Raw genomic sequence first — 20,859 nt, forward strand, 5'->3', positions numbered from 1 at the left:
GTTAAAGGAATGTCATGAGAGACTATCTAAGGTTGAAGTATAAAGGGGGTAGGCAGATAGACTAAGCTGGAGAGGGTTTTCCTCACCTCCATTCCATCCTTACCTTTTATAAGAGAATAATTACAATATTGAAAGCAAGAATTATGCCACTTAATGGCCTGATCATAGGGTCTGCTACCCGTCTGTAGCTCCTATTGGCTTCATTTTACATGACAAAGGCTCAGCTCCTCTCAGGAAGTGCTCAATGACTTGTGGGATAAGTAGGGCTGTTAAGTGATTAAAAGTGTTATTTGCATGATTCATTGCACTGTTAAACAATATCAGAATTGCACTTATTTAACTATTTTGGGAATTTCTACATTTTCACTTTACAGCAGAACCACCTTACATGGTATTCTTCAAAGACTAAGTCCAGCTATGACCCCATCTGCTTTTCTGTGTGTGGTGTCACAATTCCACACAACCAGATCATTTTTCTTCCCGTCTTCTTCCCAAAGTGTTAAAAGCCAAGTGAGGGACTTCAGCTACATACGTTGGATATTAGGCTGGCCCTCACCTTTTATATTGAGGCAACTAAGCCCTTCTGCAAATCTATGCAACTCATTTTAGACATAGTGGAAAGGATAAGAGGGCTGTCTCTGTCACCCCAAAAAAGCTTGTGCTGGATAAGTGCCTGTATTCAGGCAAATGTCACACCTCCAGCCATGACGACCATTCATTGCACAAGAGCTCAGGTTTCATCAGCTGCATTCTTCATGCAGGTGATCTGCAGAGCCACAGCCTGCTCATCAGTTCATACCTTCGTGTTCCTCCAAGACATCACCAAGCAGTCTCAAGATGATGCCAGTTTGGGGAGTTAACGTTGTTACATTCAACACATCCATGAACTCCAAATCCAGTTCTGGGGTACTGCTTGAGAGTCTCCTAGCATGGAATGGACATGAGGAAGTACACAAAGAAAAAATTAAGAATGGTTACTAACCTTTTGTCACTGTTGTTCATCAAGATGTTTTGTTCATTTCCGTTCCATGACACACCCTTCTACCACTCTGTCAGAGTTACTGACAAGGAGGAAATGAGGGTGTGTGAGGAATTTGGCAGTTCTTATACTGGTGCATATGTGTGCAACTCCAGAGGGCACTGGAGCTGGCCCAAAAGATACCCCTCAGATAAAAACCTCTGCCTGCTCTGCACACAGCATGTGCAGACCTATACTATAATGAACATGAGCCACACATCTTGAAGAACATCAGTTACAAAAGATTAGTCATTTTTTATTATGTGAGAAGGTTAGCTAGAACTATCAAAAACTACTTTTTATTTTGCTGGGCTATTTTCTGTAAACTTGTTTACTGTATTAATAAATTGCCGTTTTCACTATAAGTAAAATGGGCTGATATGTTCTAAGGTACGTACCAGTGTTCTTTCATAATCGTTGGAATTTCCTATTTTATTATGGACCTTACTCTACAACTCTCAGTAGCAGTCAATAACATACTTTCAGATAAATGGTCTTGTTGACTACAAGAGCTACTCAATGAATGCAAAGTTTATATAATCCAAACCTGTACTTTCAGAGCTGGATTTTCAAAGTCTGATGTCTAAATTGCATTGTAATACATGTTTGATTTCACTTGCCAATCTTGTGGATTTATGTGTCACCCCAAAATGATTGAACCCTAAATTGTCTTGGCAAAAACTAAGGGTTAATAATTTCATAATGAATAATGATGTTTGATTCTCAACTTATTATTCTGAAGCAATGTGATATAAACAGATGCTGTAGGTAGCTGAGTATGCAAGTTAAAAGCAGATGAGTGACACATGATACCAGTTCAGTCTCCATGGAAACCCATTGCTTGAGCTATAGCTTAGTTGGACTGCTCATGCATATGTGTCAGAATGTGTCTGCCATTCAGTAAATACACACTGGATCTCATTGGCAGGTCGCAGAATTAGGCCATATTCGAACAACATGCATAGCAAAAAATTTAGTTTATTCCACCTTCTTTGGATATGACCTGCTGGAATAAAACAAGTTTGATGTTAAAAGAAATTTCTTGAACAAAAGTAGTAGGAAGAAGAGGGTGAGTCGAGGTACTCTTTTGGAAGATATTAGGACATCTTAGAATAAGCAGAGCATGTACATGGATTGCAGTTTACAGCTTTAATAGTAAAAATGTGCCCTTCAGATTCATACATGTTTTGTTACCTTACGTTGACCTCAAAAGTTCTTCACAATTTAAACTTACAGGAAAATACTAGCTGATTTTTACAGACTTTGAATCACACCCTAAGTGCAGTCAAACATGAGAGTGAGGAAGAAAAAATGACTTTCCTTCTTTTGTCATAATCTTAGGGGTTACATGTGAAAGTAATAAGTATGTTATTTTTTCATTAGAAATCTAATTTTCCTAGTTGATAGTGTATTTAAGATTTATGTCGCTATTATCAATCCCAACTTTTAAAAAAACATAATCCAGGCTCCAAAACAATGAGGTTTTAATTTTCATTTGCATTCTGGTTTTTAAGTCTTTAGGCTTCTCATTTTCAAGCTTTTGTCCACAACCAGGAGAGTTAGAAACTTAATTTTTAGTGGAATCTGAGGTTCTCACATAACCAATTAACTGAAGAAGCTGGGCCTTAGGCAAAGCAATGCATATCAGGAGAAATGGCAACAAAATCTATCTGTCCCCTCTTGATTAATTTTTCTAGTGCCTGAGTGAACTCTTCTTGAGGATTCCTATTACTAGTGAAAGGAACTATGGTTGAACAGAAAATGGTCTTTTTCTTGGTTTTTACATCTCTCCTAGTATTTTTTTCTGGTTTGTTTTTGTTCCCCTTTTCCATTTGCATTCCCTTTATCTTTTCTATTTATGTCACCCTCTGCTTATCTTTTTTGTCACTGTTTTTCTCCTCTGTCCCTCAGATGATGTTTATGAGCAAAATCATAAACATGCTCTAGTGTTAGCATTTAATCTTGGAGAGTGGACATTACTCTTCCCAATTGAAATAGAAGTTGCTCTTTCCAAAAATAGCAGTCTGAACTGACTGTGATAATACAAATGTACTAACTAAAACAAATATTCTTAGAACTATGTTATAATTTGTCCTTAGGTAAAAACTATGTGTAGGGGGAAAAGGAGATCTGTCTGCCCTGATGCTTGTGATTAACTATTATTTTAATTTGCTTTAGACCTGCTAGCACCCACATAAACTTGATGTTTTGAGCCAGCTGCCTACAGATGGGTTGTGGTGGAAGTTGGGGAAAAGTCAGTGCCCTGTGTATAGTGCTCATAACTTGAGACAAGCAGATATATGGTAGGAATGTCTCTAGAAATGGCGTGGCCTTTGTATGTTTGCATATTCTGTAAAAACTTTTAAATTAGGTATTTTAAGGGGGCTAGTCTTTTACATATAAGATACTTTGTGTGGGAAGAGGGAGTTATATATGTATAAATATATTTAAGAATTAAGAAAAACAAAAATGTTGTTTCACTTTAGCCTTCAACTGTTACCAGTCAGCCTAAGTAGATAAGCAAAGCTGTGTACTCAGAATGAGCTTTCCTCTTTGTCACCTTCATATTTTCTCCCTGACAACGGCATAAGATGGGAAGAAACTGCAAATGACACATATAAGCCGCGTCTACACGAGCCGGCTACTTTGAAGTAGCCGTGCCAACTTCGAACTAGCGCCTGCCACATCTACACGTGGTGAGCGCTATTTTGAAGTTGAAATTGACGTAAGGCAGCGAGACGTCGAAGTCGCCATCCCCAACAGGAGATGGGAATAGCGCCCTACTTCGACGTTGAACATCAAAGTATGGCATGTGTAGACAATCCGCGTCCCACAACATCGAAATAGCGGGGTCTGCCATGGCGGCCATCAGCTGAGGGGTTGAGAGACACTCTCTCCAGCCCCTTCAGGGCTCTATGGTCACCGTGTGCAGCAGCCCTTAGCCCAGGGCTTCTGCCCGCTGCTGCTGCAGCTGGGGATCCACCTGTATGCACAGGGTCTGCAACCAGTTGTCGGCTCTGTGGATCTTGTGCTGTTTAGTGCAAGTGTGTCTGGGAGGGGCCCTTTAAGGGAGCGGCTTGCTGTTGCCCCGGAAGTGCTAGTCCGCCCTGTGACCCTGTCTGCAGCTGTTCCTGGCACCCTTATTTCGATGTGGGCCACTTTGGTGTGTAGACACTCCCCTTCAGCACCTACTTCAATGTAGTGCTGCCCAACGTCAACTTTGGATGTCGATGGCACCAGCCCTGGAGGATGTGTAGACGCTATTAATCGAAATAGCTCATTTCGATTTCGCTACATCGAAATAAGCTATTTCGATGTAGCAGCCCCGTGTAGACGTAGCTATACAGTGTTTGTGGCTCTAACGCCAATATTCAAAAGAAAAGGTTTGTTTAACAGATTGGAGAATGATATTTCTTCTTTTAGTTTAGTGGTTTCTTTTTCTGGGATTTGCACCTGATTTTGGCCATTTCTTAAAAGATGCTCACATTGAGCTCCAAATCCTGATAAGTGAGAATGGATTGTGAGCCACTCTTTTCACTGAGTTACATCTCACGATAATTGCCTTGCTATTAATAGCTTTAAATTGCAAAAGAGGTCTCAGCATCATATATTTTTCAGGCCTTGTCGAAGTACATACTACACAGCTGTAAACTGCCCTGAGATGACCCAGACTTTTTTTTTCACTGGTGCTTTTGCATCAGTGCAGCTACAGTGGTGACTAAAACCCTAATGTAGAAAAGTCCTTACAATCCACAAAATGTAGTCTCCAAGGCAGCAGTCTAAATGTAGTTTTAGGCAAAACCAACCCTCCTAACCAAATAGTTGGTGTTTAATGAAAGATTTATGTTTTATTTTTTTTCTAAGAGTTCTGTTTTACTTCATCTCTTGCATTTGTAGGATTTGTCTGACATTTTTCAGGAAATATCATCGATCTTGTTTTTCTTTTTTCCTAGTTAACCATGTAGCTTGAGAGAAAACCCCACTCTGTTGTGTGTGATAGCCTAAAATAAGATAACATAGTCCACATCATACAATTTAAAAATAAACCTATTTTGACTCGTGGGTATGTATTAAAAAAGTTATTATAATTAAGCATTCATAGAGCTCTGCACAGATTAAAAAAATGTATCGATATCCATATTGATGTGCAGATGCAGATGTTTGCAGATTTTTAGGGCTCTTAACGTTCATTAGCAAAATCAACTTTTCTTTGTAACATCATTTAGAGACACATCTTTTAAAAAGTGTTGCTGGTGACATTGTAGCAGTTGTGGAGAGTCTATATGTTACTTGCAAGATTGCAAATGAGAATAAAATTTGATTGAAGCTGGTTCAGCCACCTGATGGTGGTGAAGCTTCTTACTGTTGAAGTGCCAGAGTGGTGCCTGATATTGGTGATCTCCACTGTGCTGTGGGAGCCCAGTGTCAGGTGCATAGTTCTAGTTGCCAGCTCCCTAGGTTGGAAGGAGCTGGGAATTCAATGTTGCTTGTACAGTAAGCCCTTAGAAGGAGGGAGTGTTTTGTTTTATTGAACAACAATCCCTGCAACTGAAATAAGGAATGATACCAATGAACTTTAAAGGATGTTGAGATTATAAATGTTCACAAATACGGTACGTGTGATGAGAAGGAAAGCCACCTTTAAGGCTTCAGCGAGAAAATAAAACCTTCCTAACCCCTTACATACACATGCTTCCTTTCCAGGAAAATAAAATAATTATACAAAACTACCAGCCTTACAGAAGAGAAATACAATAATCTGATTTGTTCTTTAAAGCAAGCAGGCGAATTTTCACGTTTGCATTATGAATTGGAATGTTTCTTCTGAAATTTTTGTTGATGCAAAATATAAATACAACACTAATTTGTAAATTCAACATGCATAATATTGCTAACCAAATGGCAAGATGCAGTTGTGACAATAAATTAAAATCCTTTTTATAGGGGTCAAAATATTTATGTAATTTAGAAAAATGCTCATTTGTTTGTCAGTTTGATATTGAATAATATAATTTTTTTAAATACTCTTTCAGATTAGTTTTGATTTTGTTTTCTGTTCTCTGGAAATGTCAGAACAAGTTACCAATTCAGAAAACTTTTTCAGCGTTTGTTTTGTTTGTTTGTGTCTTGTGGGAGGCAGATGTTTTAGAATTTCAGAAATCTTTTTGAGAAAACTATTATTTTGATTCATGTAGTAAAAAACTGAGGTTCTAACTGATTTAAGTTCCCTTTTTTAGTTGTCAGCAGTTGTAAAATCTAAGCAGATTTAAGGAAAGAAGAGAACTGTTCCCACAGTCCTGTTTTTATTATAAAATGTAACTCGTGATGAATTAATGTTTGGTTAATTGCTTGTGTCTTGAAACACTATAACATACTCTTTCAAAGCTGTATTTTGTATGGTCTTGGATATTCTTGAGAAGGCATTTTAAGTGATGGAATGTACATCAAATAAATATATTAGACTCTTATTTCAGCTTTCAGATAGAAAATATATAAAACACATAAAAATCAAAACAGACCAAACATCTGTAATACATTTGGTAACCGCAGTGCTGAACGCATTTCTTGAGTTTATTAGCTCAGTAAGGAGTAAGTCGTTACGGTAATTTCTGTAGAGAATTTAAAGCGTGTTCTGTATCAATAACAAACAATAGATTTGTTCATTCTGCATGGGTGGGCTATATTTAAAGAATAATTAAAGCATGGTTTTTCAGAGAACTAAGGAGTTATTTTATATGTTATTGCTGTTTGTAAATTACATATGTATGGTGATTTATTAAAGGCAATGTTGTCAGGCTAATGACCAAATCCTCGTACTAATGAGAGGCTGCTTGAGTGAGTCCATGGTTCTTTTAAATCTATACACTGTATTTAAATCTTGGAGGACAGGGGAGGTCCCCATCCTGCAATCGGAAGGGTACAAGTGGATCTCTTACATTTATTCAGAGCTCCATTGAAGCAGTCTAGCTCTGCATGGGCATAGGGGTTTTACCAGGTTTTAGAATCAGGGTTTTCATTATTAACAGATTGAAAGTGTCATTTAAAAGGTTATGCTAAGTGTAGCATAGTGCAAGGTTTTAGGGTGGCCCAATGTTACTTATGTCAGAGGAACTAACAGTTGATATATTCAGTATTCTCTGCTTCTGAGGAATATTTCTTCTGCCATGTGAAATGTACATGTTACTGACTATATTTTGTCATTTCTTCTTTGAGGATCCACCAACTTCAGTTTCACTTGGACTACGGATGGAGGAGATGATTTTCAATTTGGCAGATACACATCTATTCTTTAATGATTTAGAAGTAAGTACTGATTGTTTATTTACAATGAGCAGTTATTTATTTTTTTTTTCAGATTGCATGATAGCAAATAGCTTAGCTTGAAAGTCTGGTTTGGTATGACAACTTTAAAATGGAAATGTTAAGGAAAAATATGTATCTATTAAAATTTTCAAAGGTATTTGTTACCCTAAAATACAATGCTTTTATTTAATTTAAGCAACAATTTTGTACCCTCCGATGGGTAATTTTAGATTATTTACTTATAGCATATATGATCATGATAGAACAGCTTTAGAAGTGGGTACACCAAAGCCATCTATTAGCATTAGAATTTAATAGTTGTACAGGCCATTAAATATTAAACTTCAGCTTCTATAAACAGTTAATAGCTGGGTGCAGATTTCTCAGTTACATCTTACTGGGAGGAAATATTACCCTAGAACCCAAGGGAAATCATTAATGTTGCATACACTGTCAATCTCAGAAGCTTAGTACAGTGGGTCTTCTGCCTTCCGCCGTGGCAGGTACAATTTGCTACATACTAGGATTTCTTTGTTAGTTATGCCTCTCTTGTGTGGCATGCTGTGAGAGTGTTGTGTCAGCATGCCAAGGGCTTGCTTTCTGAGTCTCTGTGGGTTTTTGAATTCTTGTGAGATCATTCTCAAAACCTTCTGAACTGCTGAAAGCGACTGTCACCATGATGCGTGGCTGTTTCATCTTACAGTGGAAAAAGCGATTTCTGTTCATATTTTCATAACAAGAAAACATGAAAATAGTCAGATTTGTTTCCCATCATAATAAAGACAGCTGTTTATTTCAAATCCCACTGTTAAGCAAGCTTGTGGTTGGACTGCCAACAGACATTAATCATCAAGTTGTTGTTTTGCTAGATTTTAGGAATGTGTTATTCCAGACAGGCAAAGAATCTGAAAGATTCAAATGCAACTTTTGCTGATCAAAGTTAATTGGCATCAATTGGTCTTTAAATATTTCCTGATGTTTCCTTTTCAAAATCAACAAAATACACCTTATTTAATAGATGAGCCAAAATCATTTGAAAAATGCCAGTGTGTGACAGATCTTAAATGTGGTTTGTACAACATCTGTCCCTTGTTTAGATTTCTTTTCATCTGAGAAGAAACTACTCGCAGATGAATTGGCAACTTACAGTATAATAAAATTATTTAAATGTGCTTTATTTTTTCTTCCATTCCTTAGTGAAGTATTTATTTTACACTTATAATAAAACAAAAACTTTCTTGCATGTAAAAGTGTTTTCTTTCATTCAGGAAGTGTCATATAAAAACATTACTGTTTTGATAAAAAAGAAAATTCCATTAGTGAATGACATGTGTAGAACTGAATTTTCAGACTTTTAGAAGAGCATAACAAGATGAGCTACTTACTTTCCAAATCTGCTTCTGATTTATATTTCATTTTATCCAGAGCAGTAACAGAGAGTAGTATCAAATCTTACCAATAGGCTTAATAAAGTTTGTAGTGTGTTTTCATTTGCTTTGCACACACAAACATGAGTCCTGTAGCCTTGATACCTGTAAATAAGTGCCATTGGCATGAACAGCAGTTAATTGCATACATTGTGTGGATAATTGACATATGATAGCCTTAACGTTACAAAAAAGCATCTTTTAATCATTCATTAACTTTTGAAGCAGGCTGTACATGTGAAGAAGTATTGGCCCAGATCCTTAACTAAGACCAGGAAGCTCACAGAGCAGCTTAGCTATGTCTGCGTTCTTCCAATACTGTGCCAGTTGTCTGTCGTTGCCAGCATATGCCAAAGCAGTCAAAATGCAAAGGGAAATCCGATTTCCAAGGCATTCTGTTGACAGTAAATCGACAGAATGCAGCACTTTTGTCAACTGTCTTATGCCGCTCCACATGAGGTGTAATGCCTCTGTCAACAGAAAACTTGTCTGGACGTTCCTAGGCGCCTCTGTTGGCAGATAGGGTTTCTGGAACAGTGATCAGCCTTCTCTGCTGTGCTTCTGGTTGGCTGTTTTGCCAATAGAAAGACGGGGCAGTCCAGCTGCTATCTGTTGACAGAGCGGATCACTCTTGTGATCTGCTTGGCAGTTTGGCCACAATCTCTTGACAGAAGTTTTGTTGGAAGATACCTTCTGACAGAAAGTTCTGTCGATGGATCGCTCCAATCTAGACATAGCCAGAGTCAGATTCTACCTTGTAGTTTATGGGTACTTGAGAAGAAGGAAACAAGGTGTAGGCAGCCCCTTCTTGCTTACCATCAAAGCCATGCTGAAAGTGAGGTGGCATCACAGTCTTATATGTTAACCACTGTCTCTGATTCTTTTTGCATAGTGCTTAGCACACTGGGTTCCAGGCACTGCTTTAATAAGAACAACATTCCAAAGAGCACTGGTTGTGGCAGCTGGAGAAGGAAATTTCTGCTGCACCTACTAGTGTTCCACAGTCCAGATAGTGTTCTATGACTCTGTCTCTTAGCATATCTCTGCAGTGTATGGACACATCAGGGATGGAGATTAGTGTGTGTTGCTTTTATGTGAGCAGGGTTATGGTTATGGTATTTTTTTTCAGTTGAGTCATTTGAGAAGTGTCAACTTAACTCCTCGTTTCTTGGCTTCACAACATTTAGTTATTCTCACTCAGGTGTTCAGATGTAGTATCCTCCCAGATCAAGCACATGCCCGTAACCATGACTCCTGTTAGCAAAGAGTTGGTCTGCGGATAAACCAGATTTGCTAATAGTCCAAAAATCAAACTGATGTGAATGGGGTGCCATTTTTCCCTTTTCTCCCCACCAGCACCTTCTTAGAATCATAGAACACTAGGACCGGAAGGGGCCTCGAGAGGCCATCGAGTCCAGTCCCCTGCCCCGACGGCAGGACCGACCACTATCTACACCATCCCTGATAGACATCTATCTAATCTGTTCTTAAATATCTCCAGCGAGGGAGATTCCACAACCTCCCTTGGCAACTTATTCCAGTACTTGACCACCCTGACAGTTAGGAACTTTTTCCTAATGTCCAACCTAAACTTCCCTTGCTGCAGTTTAAGTCCATTGCCTCTTGTTCTCTCCTCAGAGGCCAAGAAGAACAAGTTTTCTCCCTCCTCCTTATGACACTCTTTAAGATATCTGAAAACCGCTATCATGTCCCCCCTCAATCTTCTTTTTTCCAAGCTAAACAAGCCCAATTCTTTCAGCCTTTCTTCATAAGTCATGTTCTCCAGACCTTTTATCATTCTAGTTGCTCTTCTCTGGACCTTCTCTAATTTCTCCACATCTTTCTTGAATTGGGGTGCCCAGAACTGGACACAATATTCCAGCTGAGGTCTAACCAGCGCAGAGTAGAGCGGAAGAATGATTTCTCATGTCTTGTTCACAACACACCTGCTAATGCATCCCAGAATCATGTTTGCTTTTTTTGCAACAGCATCACACTGTTGACTCATATTTAACTTGTGACCTACTAGAACCCCTAGGTCCCTTTCTGCTGTACTCATTCCTGGACAGTCTTTTCCCATTCTGTATGTGTGAAACAGATTATTCCTTCCTAAGTGCAGCACCTTACATTTATCTTTATTAAACTTCATCCTGTTTACTTCAGACCATTTCTCTAATTTATCTAGATCGTTCTGAATTATGACCCTATCCTCCAAGGTAGTTGCAACCCCTCCCAGCTTGGTATCATCTGCAAACTTAATAAGCGTACTTTCTATGCCAATATCCAAATCATTAATGAAGATATTGAACAGAACTGGTCCCAAAACAGACCCCTGCGGAACCCCACTTGTTATGCTTTTCCAGCTGGATTGAGCACCATTAACAACTACTCTCTGGGTGCGATTAGCCAGCCAGTTATATACCCACCTTATTGCAGCGCGATTTAAGTTGGACTTGCCTAGTTTGTCGATAAGAATATTATGCGAGACAGTATCAAATGCTTTCCTAAAGTCTAGGTATACCACATCCACTGCTTCTCCCTTATCTATGAGTCTCGTTATCGTGTCAAAAAAAGCTATCAGGTTGGTTTGACATGATTTGTTTTTTACAAAACCATGCTGGCTGTTCCCTATCACTTTACTACCTTCCAAGTGCTTGCAGATGACTTCCTTAACTACCTGCTCCATTATCTTTCCTGGCACAGAAGTTAAGCTTACTGGCCTGTAATTTCCTGGGTTGTTCTTATTCCCCTTTTTGTAGATGGGCACTATATTTGCCCTCTTCCAGTCTTCTGGAATCTCTCCTGTCTCCCATGACTTTCCAAAAATGAGAGCTAACGGCTCAGCTACCTCTTCTATCAGCTCCTTGAGGATTCTAGGATGCATTTCATCAGGCCCTGGTGACTTGCAGACATCTAATTTTTCCAAATGGTTTTTAACTTGTTCTTTTTTTATTTCAAAAACTAACTCTACCCCTTTTCCACCAGCATTCACTATGTCAGGCATTCCTTCAGATTTTTCTGTGAAGACCGAAACAAAGAAGTCATTAAGCATCTCTGCCATTTCCAAGTTCCCCATTACTGTTTCTCCTTCCTCACTGAGCAATGGCCCTACCCTGTCCTTGGTCTTCCTCTTGTTTCTAATATATTTGTAAAAGGCCTTCTTGTTACCCTTTATGCCTGTAGCTAGTTGGAGCTCATTTTGTGCCTTAGCCCTTCTAATTTTACTCCTGCATTCCTGTGTTATTTGCCTGTGTTCATTCTTTGTAATTTGTCCCAGTTTCCATTTTTTATAGGATTCCTTTTTTAGTTTGAGATCATGCAGGATCTCCTTGTTAAGCCAAGGCGGTCTTTGCCCATATTTACTATCTTTCCTGCGTAGGGGAATAGCTTGTTTTTGGGCCCTTAATAATGTCTTCTTGAGTCAGCAGGACAAATCCTCGCTCTTGTATGTCTTCTGAGATCAAAAGGAGTAGAGATCATGCAACCCCTGGAAGGTATGCAGAAGGGAGGTTACTCACTTGTGTACTGTAAGAGATGGGCAGAGAAGTGTGGAAGGGGAAGGCAAGAAGGATGAAGGGGGCAGACATCAGGACATTTCCTTTACCCCATAGGTCTTCCGATAGACATGTGAGGAGAAAATTCTGTATTTTACAGTACTCCCTTAATGATTGCTTTACATAAGAACATATGGACATAAGAATGGCCATATGGGGTCAGACCAAAGGTCCATCCAGCCCAGTAGCCTGTCTGCTTACAGTGGCCAGTGCCAGGTGCCCCTCCCCCGGGGGGACAGCAGGACACCAAAGACAATGATCAAGCGATTTGTCTCTTGCCATCCATCTCCAGCCTCTGACAATCAGAGACCAAGGACACCATTCCTACCCTTGGCTAACAGCCTTTTATGGAGCTAATCTCCATGAATTTATTTAGCTCTTTCTTAAATTCTGTTATAGTCCTAGCCTTCACAGTCTCCTCTGGCAAGGAGTTCCACAGGTTAACTATGCGCTGAGTGAAGAAGAACTTTCTGTTGTTAGTTTTAAACCTTCTACCCATTAATTTCATTTGGCGTCCTCTAGTTCTTGTATTATGGGCACAAATAAATGACTTCTCCTTATTCACCCTCTCCATACCTGTCATAATTTTATGTACCTCTATCATGTCCCCCCTCAGCCTCCTCTTTTCTAAACTGAAAAGTCCCAATCTTTTTAGCCTCTCCTCATACGGGACCTGTTCTAAGCCCCTAATCATTCTAGTTTCCCTTTTCTGAACCTTTGCCAGTGCCAGGATATCTTTTTTTAGGTGAGGATACCACAGCTGAGCCGTGTCTACACGTGCACGCTACTTCGAAGTAGCGGCACTAACTTCGAAATAGCGCCCGGCACGGCTACACGTGCCGGGTGCTATTTCGAAGTTAACTTCGACGTTAGGCAGCGAGACGTCGAAGTCGCTAACCCCATGAGGGGATAGGAATAGCGCCCTACTTCGACGTTGAACGTCGAAGTAGGGACCGTGTAGTCGTTGCGCATCCCGCAACTTCGAAATAGCGGGGTCCGCCATGGCGACCATCAGCTGAGGGGTTGAGAGACGCTCTCTCTCCAGCCCCTGCGGGGCTCTATGGTCACCGTGGGCAGCAGCCCTTAGCCCAGGGCTTCTGGCTGCTGCTGCGGCAGCTGGGGATCCATGCTGCAGGCACAGGGTCTGCAACCAGTTGTAGGCTCTGTGTATCTTGTGTTGTTTAGTGCAAGTGTGTCTGGGAGGGGCCCTTTAAGGGAGCGGCTTGCTGTTGAGTCCGCCCTGTGACCCTGTCTGCAGCTGTGCCTGGCACCCTTATTTCGATGTGTGCTACTTTGGCATGTAGACGTTCCCTCGCAGCGCCTATTTCGATGTTGTGCTGCGCAACGTCGAAGTTGAACATCGACGTTGCCAGCCCTGGAGGACGTGTAGACGTTATTCATCGAAATAGCCTATTTCGATGTCGCTACATCGAAATAAGCTACTTCGATGTAGGCTTCACGTGTAGACGTAGCCCTGTACATAGTATTCAAGATGTTGGCGGTCCATAGATTTATATGGGGTAGTAAAATACTCCTTGTCTTATTTTCTATGCCTTTTTTAATAATACCTAACATCCTATTTGCCTTTTTGACTGCCTCTCACACTGCGTGAATGTTTTCAAGGAACTATCCATGATAACTCCAAGATCCCTTTCCTGATTAGTTATAGCTAAATTAGCCCCCATCATATTGTATGTATAGTTGGGGTTATTTTTTCCAATGTGCATTACCTTACACTTATCCACATTAAATTTCATTTGCAATTTTGTTGCCCAATCACTCAGTTTGATGAGATCTTTTTGAAGTTCTTCACAGTCTGCCTTTGTCTTGACTATCTTGAACAGTTTAGTGTCATCTGCAAACTTTGCCACCTCGCTGCTCACCCCCTTTTCCAGATCATTTATGAATACATTGAACAGGATTGGTCCTAGGACTGACCCGTGGGGGGCACCACTATTTACCCCTCTCCATTCAGGAAAAAAAAATTTTTTTTACATATGAGCTCTGCTTGTGAAGAAAGGGGATAAAGGTGAGTTTTTCAAAGGTAATTGAGAAACATAGACAACTTCCACTGCAGCTGATTTTGAAAATTTCTACATAGTCCATTTCAAGTTTATTGGAGTTATTAAAACATCCTGATAACAAAACGTAGTAACTTTGAAATCTACCATTTATTCAACTAATCCTTGGTTCTGTGTGCTAGAGCACAGATAAGTATGAGTCTAAAAAGCAAGTTAGCTCATCTTGTTTTTGTTCATTTTGGTTATTACAAGATTTTTTTAATATACTTTCTGAACTCTGCTGACTTTTCATATTTTAGGCTGTGAGAATTTACTAATTTTATGCCACTGAATTCAAACTTGGTATTTGGTTAGAAGCCAATATTGTTTTATTTGTGTCTTGTAAGAGAAACAAAATTGGTTTTATAATGGAATTGTAGTTGCAACTTTAAATATGAAGTGGTTACACTGCCTCAGAAAATTTTATTTGTAATAAAAGTAATGGTTAGGGCGGTAGATCCCCACTTTGGCTGTCTCTAGATTAGTAAGAACTGTCAGCAAAAGATATTCAAATTGTGCACCCCATTTCCATATCTTGTGCTGACAGTTCTGTTCACACAGGGCCAAATGTCAGGAAAATCCCCTCTACCAAGACATCCTTTCTTTCTCGTGGCACAGGGAAGACAGAATGTCATCAGAATGCAGCTGAGATGCCAGACTTCTGCAGAGAGACCTCAGGTCTCCTGACAGAAGCCTGTAGTTTAGACATAACCCCAATGAGCCCAAAAGTCTACGTGGCTGTCTTTAGTCCCACAGTGCAAGCCCTGGGAGCCAGTCTGTAGAACTGGGCTCTGAGACAGGTTGTTCTGTTTTTTGTTAGTTTTGTCTCTATAGACATACACAGATTCTAATAAGTAGCCTCCTTCTGAAGTGTGAGTATCGGTGCGAGTTACATGCCTAAATGGAGGCTTAGAACACATTCTCATTATGTAACTGGGGAACTATATGTAATGGTAAAATGTTCTCAAGAGAACCAGAATTATCTCACCAAACAAGAATGATGAAGTAGCCCCTGAATTCATGCTCCAGTTAGCAGCACATTGTGGTAGGGGACATGCCTTATTATGTGTTAATCATGTCAGTTACTTTGTTTTATCTTGTTAGCCTATGCCACAAGACTTAAAGAAGTCAGCCACTCGATGACGAGGTTAAAATGTGATATCCACCCAACACAACTTTTAACTTTTGTTCTCCCAGCTCCCTTTTAAAAATTAGTTCTTTTATTTCTTTGGCAAATTGCATGACCTTTGTAAGTAGGTAAATTGTAGAAAGAACTATTGGCTACATCTATTGTTGATTTTAATATAGCGATAAAGACTAACAGAGAGAGAGCCATGTTCGTCTGTACTCCAGCAAAACAAAGCAGCAGAAATGTAGTGCTTTAAAGACTAACAAAATGATTTATTCAGTGATGAGCTTTTGTGGGACAGACCCACTTCATCAGATAATTTTATTTCCAATAGAGACTGACATTTATAAGTACAGAGGTCGTCCCAGAAAGCTCATCACTGAATAAGTCATTTTGTTAGTCTTTAAAGTGCTATATTTCTGCTGCTTTGTTTTGATGAAGACTAGGATTTGCAAGGTATTAAAAGATATTTCACTGGCCCTAGTATCTTTTAAAGCAAGCATAATTTCATCTCAGAAGCTGTAGGTGTTAATTTATATATTAGTTGAACATGATCATAAACCTTTTTTTTAAAAACTTTAGCTTAATAAAATCTTTCATGATAATTTTATGGAAAAGATAATTTTTTTCTTTAACAGAAAATAAAAAATTTCTTATGGGAAATAAAGGTTTAATAAACTATTCAGTTCAGTTAACAGGGGTTGTTATGTTTGTGTGAGCTTTCATTTTCTATCTGGTTTGGGTTCTGGACTTTTTTTGTGTGTGTTTTTTTTGCTACCTTCTTATTAAGTTATTTAGTTTTGATACCTCAGAGAATGTGAGTGGTATACATGCAAGTACAGTAATGATTGGCAATTGGTTTTCTTTCCAAAGTTAAAGACACACAATCTGTAATCATAAATGAATAATTAATTTCTTGCTTCTCTGTTTGTGAATTTGAGGAATATCCTGTATATTATTTTACAAAACTGTCTCCGTGTGCAGTCTGATGAAATGTATATGGAAATCATTTATTATGAATGCAATATGGAATGATTGTCTCAGCTACCTTAGGTGACATATTTCTGTCTCTGACAGAGAGAAGAAGGAATATTAAGTTGTAACAGAAAAGCAATAGTGCATGCCCGCCAAAAAAGGATGGGGGTGTCAACTTGATTTTATGTTTTAACAGTACCACTGCTGATCTTATGCTACTTTTTTATGCTGGTTGTTAGCACAAGAAAACAGGGTGGGGGAAGTAAATCAGAAATTACGTTTATATTATTGGCAATATTTTGTGTCACGATGAGGATTTACATTTATAGCTACTCAGACTCTGACTGAGTGACTTTCAATCTTGTTTTTAATGTGTCTTGATGAATGTTTGTGGTATAATCCCACCTGTATGTAGCAACCATCTAACCTACTCAGTTTTAGCTGCATGGTTACAAATGCACGCTTTATGTTGCTTTAAAGTGATTGACCTTTGCACCACTATATTAGCATATTCTTCCACATCCAGCCCATTCAGTTGTTGCCTACATGAGGGCTGTAAACAATTTACGGAATGTGAACATTTCCCAAACAACCCCCAACCTCCATAAAGCAGTTCAGCTCCTGGAGAGAAGGTGTGAAGTTGTTCAGCATTGATTTGATTCTGCTCCATTTGCAGCTAATGGGAGTTTTACCATTGACTTTAGTGGAAGTAGAGATAGAGCAATGTAGGTTGCTTTTGGAAGTTCTTCCCTCGTATACAGTATGCCATTTTATGCCAAGTGGAAAATCAAAATGCCAAAGTGGACACTGGATCATGATGTCTCCACATCCCCTATGTTAAAGCAGAGCCAAGTTATAAAATATTTATGGTCTGCATTTGGCCCCAGTTTACTCCTCTCCACAGACTATAATTCTGTAAACCTATAGTAGTAGTAGGCATCCTTCAGTCTGCATAGACTATGGATCACGCCCTTTATAGTATAAATCTTTCTAATATACCTAATAATTTGTTTTTATTTACTTGGTGGATTTTACTCAGAGGGCTTGTCTACACTAGCTCCCTACTTTGAAGACAGCATGGTAAGTAGCGTGTTGGGAGTTTATTAAAGAAGTGCTGCGCCGCATATGCAGCCCTTCATTAAGCAAATTCCACCCCACGGCAACTTCGAAGTGTTAAACTTTGAAGTGCCAGCTCGTGTCTAGCTGTGACTCACCCACTGGTACTTCAAAGTGCTCGGGGTACTTCGAAGTCCCTTTATTCCTCAAAATTTTAACACTTCGAAGTTGCTGTGGGGGGGCAGGGGGGGAATTTGCTTAATGAAAGGCTGCATGTGCACCGCAGCACTTCATTAATGAACTCTCAACACCCTGCTTACCATCATCCCTTCGAAGCAGGGAGCTACTGTAGACAAGCCCAGATACAGTAAATTGGATTAACTGATATGCAATGATAAGGTGCTCTTTATTCTTTATAAAATCTTCAGTATACTTCACTGACTAAACTGGGTGTTGTTTTCCAATAGTTATTCTACTAGCCTGAGAAAAGACATTGAAGTTTCAAGAAGTCATTACTATTGTAACATTGGTTTTCCAGCATGCTTTTACCCCCATTAGTCTGGTTAAACCTGATTTCAGCTACTCTGTAATTAATACAACCAGAAGGCCTGACTCCTGCAAAAGCAAACAAAGAGATTAATACAGCAGCAAGTGATGAATAACGATTCCCTCCCACATTTTTTTTAAACTGCCACTACTACCATATGGTAAGTAGAAAAGACAAAATGTTTTTTCAGGAAAGGGGTAAAGGTTGCAACTTCATTAAAATACAACTTATAGGGTGAAACCTTCTCCCCTTTATTATCAATATGAATTTTACCATTGATTTCAACAGTGAAGATCCTGTGCATAAGAAATAAAAATATTTCTTGTTAACATCTTGAAATTTCGCAATAATCATAATTTTAGCAACATTTTCCATCTCTCTCATGGACATGTCCTTACCTAGTGAGTTTGAATAGGTTTTCCCTCCCACAATTGCCAGTATTTCCAGCCTCTGGCTGGGCAGCCACAGTACACTTTCTTCTTGGAGTATGTGTCAACATAGATACCTCTTTAGAAGTGCATGTGCATTATGTGCAGGAGATCAGAGCCTTGCAAGTAAGAGTGTCCACTGGGGACCACACCTGCATCCTGAATCTGCTTGTGTGCCTGCATGAGGGCATAAAGTGCGAGGCAGCTGCTGTGCTGCTTCAGTTCCTTCTTACCATTTGGGGCGGCAAGATGGAATGTAGCACATGTCCAACCTACTAGACTTTAGTGCCAGCAAAATCTTCATAATATCTTTAGAACTCACCTATTTCATCTCCAAAGAATTGCTGAGAATGATGTTGGTTTGTTTGGATTGAATTTGGACGGTCAGACACACCCTTCCCTTGTGCCTCACCAAGACAGATTCTAAGCCTGTGCACTTGCTGCCCTGTCCTTCGTGTGACACACTAATCCCACTAAAAGTCTGAAAGAGTTGCATATACCAACTAGACACTTGGTATGCCTTTTGTTTTCTGGAGACAGTGCCAATGCCAGATGACTTTAAGTCATTTCAGAACTTCTGAGGATTGAAGAGAAAGGCATCCATCATACAAGAAAAAATGCATGTATTATTGCACATTTTGGCCTGGGCTGATTGAGCCTCTTGAGGCCCTCTGGCATTAGTCAGCCGTAACGCCACCAGTTCAAAAAAAAAAAAAAAAAAAAAAAAAGAGGTCAGAAAGCCAGGTTCCTTTAAGATTATGTTTACTCCCATTCCAGTCTGGAATGTTTGGCTACCAGAGGGCTGCAGGAGAAATCCAAATCTAACAGAAGCACTTCAAAGGACATGGATGCAAAATATCTTAGTCTGTTGAGAGAAAATCCTACTCTTCAACCTTCTTTCAACTCTGAGAAATGTGCAATCACATCTTCACAGGCAATAGAGTTGATCGGAGTTTGCAAGAAGCAAACTGCCAGGCCCATTTGGCCAGGTAAGACTTTCTGATCAGCAATAAAGTGACACCTTTCCTAATCAGAATCATAGTGGAGGTGTCATCAGAATTCAGGCGATAAGGTTCTACTGGAATTCCTCATTCACAAGGAGTAAGAGACCAAACCAAAATGCGCCCTGTCTCAGATTCAGGATGGTATTGCTTTTCTCCATTATTCTGTCTCTCCAAGCTCAGCATTGGTTGTGGCTTGCAGTTTGCAGAATGCGTACTTCTATAGGACTTTCCCTTCAGTGCATGGAAAGTATCTGCTTCACAGCAGGAACCACCTGTACCAGTACAGGGTGCTGCCATTTGAACTCTCCATGTTAGCAAGAGTATTCATGAATTGTGCATTTGAGGAAATAGCAAATTCATAACTAATTGTGCCTGAATGACTGACTGGCTGATCAGAATTAGGTCCAAGCAAGTGACCACAATATCTACAGATTATGTATTCCCTCTTCATCCAACTAGGCAATCTTTTAAACTACAAAAATTATCTCTCAGCATCATAGTCAACAGATTAATTGGTTCTTGATTGGCAAGAACCTACCTCCTGGAAAGCAGAAACATGCACAGAGGGGTGTCTCTTTGGGTTTGAAATTTCAGAAAACTTTTGTGAGTACGTCATTTTTTTCTCTTTATACAATGACAAAGCCATTGGGGAAAAGAACCTCTCTGTCCCAGATGTAAATACTATAGTTGATAACTCCTTCTGAATAGTAATCTCTTATTGGTATATAATCTCAAAAATACATGAAGCTTCACAAATTCAAAAAGCATTCTTCAGTTCTAGGTTTTTCATTTGAGATTTATATTTAGCTCACTGATGTGTAAAATCACATGCAACCAGACAACTCCCTAGTACAGCTGCAAATGCTGATGAGCCCAAATTATTCTACTTAAGATGAACCTTAACCTATGCTCAAATAGCTCTTGGATCCAACCTTGTCTGATAAAGTAATATGTCTATATATTATTTTCTGCTAATAAGCCCAAGCCACACCCTTCTTATGAACTCTTCCAATTCAAACAGACAGCAGGATTACGTTATAGTGGTCTCCCTTAAAATGTTGCAATTTGTATCAGATAATACTTTAAATAAGTTTACCTGAGCCATTCCAAAGTACAAAGTTTTGGTATTGCAGTGATAGCCACATGGTTGATACCTGCAACTAATAATGTTTTTAATATAGATTAAACATAAATGTATATATGCAGGAAGAATGGAGGCTGTGTATATAGGATTGGGGAACTCTATTCTGCGAAGCAGTGATCTGAGAAGGATTTTGGTGTCATGGTGGATAAGCAGCTGAACATGAGCTCCCAAAAGAGTGAACGTGATCATGAGGTGCATAAACAGGAGAATCTTT

The 20,859-nt window shown here is 39.3% G+C and overlaps 1 protein-coding gene across 10 annotated transcripts in view; it reads left to right on the plus strand.

The window, feature by feature from the left end:
• EYA1 (EYA transcriptional coactivator and phosphatase 1) overlaps nt 1-20,859 on the plus strand; it is a 276,879-nt gene that overhangs the window by 210,833 nt on the left and 45,187 nt on the right. For all 10 annotated transcript variants that reach the window (XM_074987087.1, XM_074987091.1, XM_074987092.1 and 7 more), the window contains one exon: nt 7,232-7,321. In XM_074987087.1, the coding sequence (XP_074843188.1) occupies nt 7,232-7,321 (90 nt within the window). The remainder of the gene's footprint in view (nt 1-7,231; nt 7,322-20,859) is intronic.

The sequence above is a fragment of the Carettochelys insculpta genome, chromosome 2 (assembly GCF_033958435.1).
Source record: "Carettochelys insculpta isolate YL-2023 chromosome 2, ASM3395843v1, whole genome shotgun sequence".
Lineage (NCBI taxonomy): Eukaryota > Metazoa > Chordata > Testudines > Carettochelyidae > Carettochelys > Carettochelys insculpta.